Below are 7633 nucleotides of genomic sequence, written 5' to 3' on the forward strand. Positions count from 1 at the left end.
CCAGATATTGCTACTAGTCGTTTTGCGATGATGGCAGTTTGATACTTGTGACTGGGACGGGAGGTTCTGATAGTATTTTCTGGGGGGTTTGTGACCAACAAGAAGAGTGTGGGAAGGTGTGCCGGGCAGTGGAGAATGCCGTCACCTGGGGTGTTTCAGTGGAGCGGTCAGTGGTGAAGAGACAGGCGTTGGACGAACTGGTGGACCAGCTTCACGACATGAAGGACAACTTGAAGGACCGGCTGTCGGACTGTGTGAGGACCTGAATGGATGGTGGTGGTGATGGTGATGATGATGATGATGATGATGAGTCTGTCTGACTGTGTGAGGACCTGGATGGATGGTGGTGATGGTGATGGTGATGATGATGATGATGATGATAGTCTGTCGGACTGTGTGAGGACCTGGATGGATTGTGGTGATGGTGATGATGATGATGATGATGATGGTCTGTCGGACTGTGTGAGGACCTGGATGGATTGTGGTGATGGTGATGATGATGATGATGATGATAGTCTGTCGGACTGTGTGAGGACCTGGATGGATGGTGGTGATGGTGATGGTGATGATGATGATGATGATGATAGTCTGTCGGACTGTGTGAGGACCTGGATGGATGGTGGTGGTGATGGTGATGATGATGATGATGATAGTCTGTCGGACTGTGTGAGGACCTGGATGGATGGTGGTGGTGATGGTGATGGTGATGATGATGATGATAGTCTGTCGGACTGTGTGAGGACCTGGATGGATGGTGGTGGTGATGGTGATGATGATGATGATGATTGTCTGACTGTGTGAGGACCTGGATGGATGGTGGTGATGGTGATGGTGATGATGATGATGATGATGATAGTCTGTCGGACTGTGTGAGGACCTGGATGGATGGTGGTGATGGTGATGGTGATGATGATGATGATGATGATAGTCTGTCGGACTGTGTGAGGACCTGGATGGATGGTGATGGTGGTGATGGTGATGATGATGATAGTCTGTCGGACTGTGTGAGGACCTGGATGGATGGTGATGATGGTGATGATGATGATGATGATAGTCTGTCGGACTGTGTGAGGACCTGGATGGATGGTGATGATGGTGATGATGATGATGATAGTCTGTCGGACTGTGTGAGGACCTGGATGGATTGTGGTGATGGTGATGATGATGATGATGATGATAGTCTGTCGGACTGTGTGAGGACCTGGATGGATGGTGGTGATGGTGGTGATGATGATAGTCTGTCGGACTGTGTGAGGACCTGGATGGATGGTGATGATGATGATGATGATGATGATTGTCTGACTGTGTGATTACATGGATGAATGGTGGTGATGGTGATGATGATGATGGTGATAGTCTGTCGGACTGTGTGAGGACCTGGAGGATGGTGATGGTGATGATGATACTCTGTGTGCATGTGAGGACATGGATGATGGGGAAAGATGGTAGTGGTGGTGATAGTGATGATGATGATGATGATAGTCTGACTGTGTGAGGACATGGATGATGGGGAAGATGACGGTTGTGGTGGTGGTGATGGTGATGATAGTCTATCTGACTGTGTGAAGACATGGGTGATGGTGGTAATGATGATGATGGTGATGATGGGGAACATCTGTCTGATTGTGTGGGGACATGGATGATGATGATGATGATGTTGGTGGTGGTAATGGTGATGATGATGATGGCGAGGAGGAGGAGGAGGGCAGTACTTGCAATTAACAGTGTGCGGGACCGTCTCCCTGTGAGGACATGAATGATGAAGATGATGATTATGTTGATGATGATGATGGTGATAATAGTGCTTATGATAAATTATAAATTTGCACAGCGCTTTCAAACCTCTCCCTCTCTCTCTCTCTCTCTCTCTCTCTCTCTCTCTCTCTCTCTGTCTCATTTCTCTATGCGTTCGTGTGTGCGTGCGTGCACGTGGGTGGGTGTGGGTGTGTGAAACTGTCACTGGTCAACTTTATCATGGCCATTTTCTCACGAGCTGTGGCCTGGATGGAAGGCCAGCTCTGCATGATGATGGGTCATTTCAGGGCCGGAAAGGGGAAGGGGATAAGCAGCGTGTCGGTGAGGAAGGGAAAAACCAGAAGAGCCTGGCGGGATTTCCAGGAGAAACAACCCTTATAAGTGACAGACAGCAGGCGGGGGAATCTGCAATGGAAAGGGAGTGATAATGACGAGGCCTCTGCATCTACTGATGTTTTACGACGCTGATGATGATGATGATGATGCGGAATGGACGAACTCAGATAAAGGGCTCACCTCTCCGCCAGCAGGCCTAGATCAAGGGATAATTTGATGCATCAGAGCCAGAACCAGTTTTTATGCCATCTAAGACCCATTCATTGTGGATGCCAATCTTCCCTTTACCACATAATCTCCCATCCCCCGCCCTCGTCGACCCCAGAAAATGCTTCCGTACAGTGTAGAGATAACTGGTGGTTCATTGACGTCATGGGACTGAGATTTCGATCGTCAGCAAGAAAGGGAAATGTATCACAATCATAGACCCCCGTCAGAAAATGAACATGTTCTTTGTCATCACTGGACATACACATGGCTGATAGACACGGATATGAATATATATAATATTAGAGAGGTGTGTGTGTGTGTGTGTGTGTGTGTGTGTGTGTGTGTGTGTGTCGAGGTCGAGGTCGAAATATTTTAATTGTCAGACCACAGATCCATAACAATGGAGTTCACAAGGACAAACAGAATTTATACAGGGAAATGAATATTAGGACAATCATTGAACTACATGGGCATCGATAACGATTCTAGAGCATTTGCTCGTAATGAAAACGCCTTGAATACAAACTTGCATATACTGACACTCAATCTATCACTCGCACAAAATAATAACATGGACATCTTAAATGCACTTGGATGTTTGTGAAATTTAGCAGGAATAAACTGAGAACGCAGGGAACAGTATTTAGGGCAGACCAAAAGAAAATGCATTTCGGTTTCCGGAGCGTCATCACAAAAAGGACAATTCCTACTTTGCCCATCATAGTTAAACTGCAAAAAGTGTGAGCGCAAGTTGAGCATTCCAGTTCTAAACCGCGAAAAAACACGGCGCATATTTATATCATTTGACATTGTTCAAGTAAGGTTTAAGTGACAAAGACTGGTTGTAAGCTGAATACACATAAAAAGCGTGAGACTGGAGAGCTGAATGCCAGTCTTGAGTAAAGCAATCAACCAGACGCTGCTTAAATTCAATCATAAACATTCTGACATTGCCAGCTGACTGAGCCTCCCAAACAACACCAAATCCAAATTTATACAAAACATTTCTCACAGAGCAAGCCCAAGTACAATAATTATGACTTTGTAATGATAACATCACATTGTATGCTTTCTTAGGGAAACGGTCATTATCCATAAAGACAACACGAAGCCAAAATTTGATACACTTGGAGTAGGTAGTCACATACAGAGGATATCGACCAAGTTCACCGTAAATCAAGTGTCTTGGTGCTCTCTGACTCACGCCCAAAAGACGCTTCATTGCAGACAAGTGCACCCTTTCAACGCACTCTTGATTTTCAGTCAAACCCCAAACTTCTGCTCCTTATGTCAAAATTGGTTTGATTTGCATGTCAAATAGTTTGAAAAAAATACCGGCGGAGTGTTCAGCAATTGACCAAAGCATTTTAAAGATAGCTGCACACCCCTTTCCAGCACGTTCAGACAAATCACGCATAGTGGGTTGGAAAGAAAGCTGCGTAGTAAGGATAACACCAAGATACTTGTACATGTTAACAGTTTTCAGTTGTGCATCACTAAACATCCATGCCTCGTTCTGTGCAAGAAAACCTCCATTTCCAAAGACAACAATATTTGATTTATCAAGGTTTACAACTAAATCAAGGCGTCTGGCGGTTTCGAAAAAAACATTCAGTTGGGTTTGAAGACCAATTATGCTGTCAGATAACAAGGCAACATCGTCGGCGAATAATAAGATCAAAATTTAGATAAACTCTGGTGAAAGCTGAATGCCGTGCCTACCATGATTATTAATTTCTTTTGTTAACTTATTAATGAATAATGAAAACAATGCAGGAGAACATACTTCGCCTTGTTTCAGCCCGCGAGGACATAGGAAAGTGTCTGTGAGGTCACCTCCGACGCGAACACGCGCCTTAACAACCGTGTAAATACTTTTCAGTGCATTTAAAAATTTTCCATTGATACCATTGACACTCAGAATTCTCCAGAGCTTATCTCTTCTGACAGTATCGAAAGCTTTTCGAAAATCAATAAATGCAACATATGTTTTTCTGTGTGTGTGTGTGTGTGTGCACGCGCATAGCATCCTGGAAGGTTCGGTTGTTGTTGTTTTTTTCTTATTTTAGGCTCTGCTCTAAAATTTCTTACCAGCGCGTTGGTTTTAAGCATTAGATAAGCATCTGCTCCGCGTCTTATTCATTTATTATTTTTTCGGAGATGTGGAGTTGCATATATGGATCATTCAGCACGCTTTGACACCTTCGTGAAACTGAAACTGAAACATGGGTGCAGAGTACATGGACACCATGACAGGTAGATGAATAACCTACAAGCGCTAAGACGTTATTGTATATTTTACTTTAATTTTCTCAAGATTTTTTGTCTGGTGTGTTTTCCTCTCACATCTCGGTGTTCCCAATTCGAAAGACTGTTAATGGCTTTTCCCTCGTTGTTATAAAAAGAGGTGCAGAGCCGATACGTGCGTGTGCGAGGATGAATGACCATGGAGTGGCACTCTCTCATTTTAAGCAGTCACCCACGTGAATGCGCGTCCTTTTTTGACTCACTTGTGTAAACAAAGTGAGTCTATGTTTTAACCCGGTGTTCGGTTGTCTGTGTGTGTGTGTGTGTGTGTGTGTGTGTGTGTGTGTGTCTGTGGTAAACTTTAACATTGACATTTTCTCTGCAAATACTTTGTCAGTTGACACCAAATTAGGCATAAAAATAGGAAAAATTCAGTTCTTTCCAGTCATCTTGTTTAAAACAATATTGCACCTCTTGGGTGGGCAAAAAAAAAGAAAGAAAAAAGAATGAAGCCTAATTGTATGCAAACTGCATTTACTGTTATATTTATATTTTTTGTATTCTCTAAACTTGCACTTTGATCTGATATTCTGACCCAACAACAAGAGCAGTCATTATTATCATTTTCTGTTCAAACAGGAACTTCTTTTGCTCAGCATGGAAGTTTTATTTATTTTGCAAACGTTTTGGTGCAGATAGTAAAAAAGGGAAATTACTCTGTAATTAATGCTAGGGGACTTAATTTATCACAAGTGAGTCTTGAAGGCCTTGCCTCTCTTGTTTCTTATGTTGTTGTGGTATGCAGCACATCATGAGTCAGAGAGTCACGGCCATTTCGGTGTGTGATTAATTAAACCACGTGCCTTTCAGAAAAGTGAACTGAGAGCCTACCGCCAGCGAGCCAACAACGTCACCGACGATGATAACGAAGTGGAAGCCGACGATAACGAAGTCGAGGTCGAAGATGACGTGATGGAAGCCGACGATAACGACGTAGAGGTCGAAGATGACGTGATGGAAGCCAGCGATAACGACGTAGAGGTCGAAGATGACGAGATGGAGGATGACGAGTTTGAGGACATGGAGGATTTGTTTGACGACAAGCGTGACGTGGTGAGAAGGGCAGTGCCGGAGGAGGGTGGGAGAGGGAGGAACCGTCGGCAGGACTTGGGCGAACTGCTTGCCAACGTCCGGAGTGTGGGACGTTTGGGGAAACAGTGGGTCAGGCTGCTCCACCGATTGGCCAGGTGTCAGCGCAAGTTAGCACGCTGTAAGTAGAGGGGCCCTGTTCATGTCTTAGTGCTTGAATGCCTTGTGTGTCTGGATTACTCTCTTGATGGCTTGGTACGTGCATTGGGTTGATTTTTCGAGATCATTGGCATGTTAAATGTTAGTAGGAGCAGTTTCAGTTTAAAGGAAGCCGAGAAGAAGAAGGAAAGGAGGAAGAGAAAAAGAAGGATTCAGGCTAAATATATTCAGAAAGTATATCTACTTTAGAATAGGTAGAACGGGTGGGGGTAAGGGGAAGTGGGTGTTCAGCAATCGAGAGGTCACACCGCTTCGATTCTTTTTGCATCTGGAGCCCTCCTGAATGTTTGCATTGTGCGTTGTCTTATTGTGCTATGTTTATTTCCTTGAGTTACGATACCTTATGCGTTTTTTAACAGATCGCCACTTTTTGGCAGCAGCATTTTGTGTCATGTCATCCAGCAGTTCTTTCCGTTTCATTGATGCAGTCAAGGGAACTGAGACAACTGCTGCCTCTCCTGTAACAACCCCTCAACCGACCACAGCACCACCTCAACCGACCACTGCACCACCTCAGCCGACCACTGCACCACCTCAACCGACCACAGCACCACCACAACCGACCACTGCACCACCTCAACCGACCACAGCACCACCACAACCGACCACTGCACCACCACAACCGACCACTGCACCACCTCAACCGACCACAGCACCACCACAACCGACCACTGCACCACCACAACCGACCACTGCACCACCTCAGCAGACCACTGCACCACCTCAGCAGACCACTGCACCACCTCAGCAGACCACTGCCCTTCAGCCTAATATCCCTTAAGCCTAAGTGCTGCACGTTAACTCACTCAGTACGGCCAGTCCTCTCTTCTCCTCTACACAGACCCCTCGGATGTCCAGTGGGTGTCTGAATGGCCCAACCTTTAGCTTCCGTCGTCAGAATTGTGATATTCTTTGTCAACATTCACCTCTTCAGTATAAGCGCCTTCCGCTTGCAATATGTTGATGATGGTAATTGGGGTTAAACGCTGTTAACGTCGGCTCTTTCGCCGTTCGTATGGAGAGAGTTAAAAACAGAATGAAAAAAGCTTATGAATAAAGGAACCATAAAGAGAAAAACAAAAAACGAAAAAAAAACAAAACGTGTGCAATGATTTGTTTGTCTGATTGACGGGTGTGGACAGTCATTCAGTAAGCCTTGGTCTGGTCAGATAACTCCTGTCAGTGTGCGTGTTTTGTGAAGTAATCTCCCTTGACGCCTCTTCTTCTGTGTGTGTGTGTATGTGGTTTTGTTGTTGTTGTTTTGTTTTGTTTTGTTTTTTTGTTTTTTGTGGGGTTTTTTTGCTGTTGTTTTTCCAGTGCGTTTTACGCGTCAGCCCTGTTGCACCAAGCCAGTTCCTACACAGCAGGACACACGGGTAAAGCCTTTACCTTTATGTCAACTGTCAGTACCTGCGTGAAGAGGGCTGTGCGACGGCTCAAAAACCATGTGTCGTGGGGAAATGGCCGATACTCTGCCAGTCTGGCATCTTCTGGAACCAAGTACCAGATGGAACACAGGATAAGTCACTGCACATAGAAAGAACAAGAAGAATGGCTTAAAAAGAAAAAAGCGTTTTCTATAATGAAGACTTAAAGTGGGGAAAAAAAAACTGGTGAAAAATATCTAGACTTTAACGTTAACATTTCGAAACATAAATATTCTCTGGAGAAGCTGCACAACAGCATTGTCACTACTGGTGCGTCAGTTCTATGAAGGTGCATGGAGAATCAGCAACACACACACACACGTTTATATGCTGAAATGCTTAACTGATGA

General features: G+C 44.7%; 1 protein-coding gene across 1 annotated transcript in view; it reads left to right on the forward strand.

Moving 5' to 3' along the window:
* Positions 1-6944, forward strand: part of LOC143279388 (uncharacterized) — an 8144-nt gene extending 1200 nt beyond the window's left edge. The window contains exons 2-4 of the mRNA XM_076583424.1: positions 160-254; positions 5419-5818; positions 6285-6944. Coding sequence (XP_076439539.1) covers positions 160-254; positions 5419-5818; positions 6285-6637 — 848 coding nt within the window. The 3' untranslated portion in view covers positions 6638-6944. The remainder of the gene's footprint in view (positions 1-159; positions 255-5418; positions 5819-6284) is intronic.
* Positions 6945-7633: the final 689 nt, after the last annotated feature.

This window comes from Babylonia areolata, chromosome 2, assembly GCF_041734735.1.
Source record: "Babylonia areolata isolate BAREFJ2019XMU chromosome 2, ASM4173473v1, whole genome shotgun sequence".
Taxonomy (NCBI): Eukaryota; Metazoa; Mollusca; class Gastropoda; order Neogastropoda; family Buccinidae; genus Babylonia; species Babylonia areolata.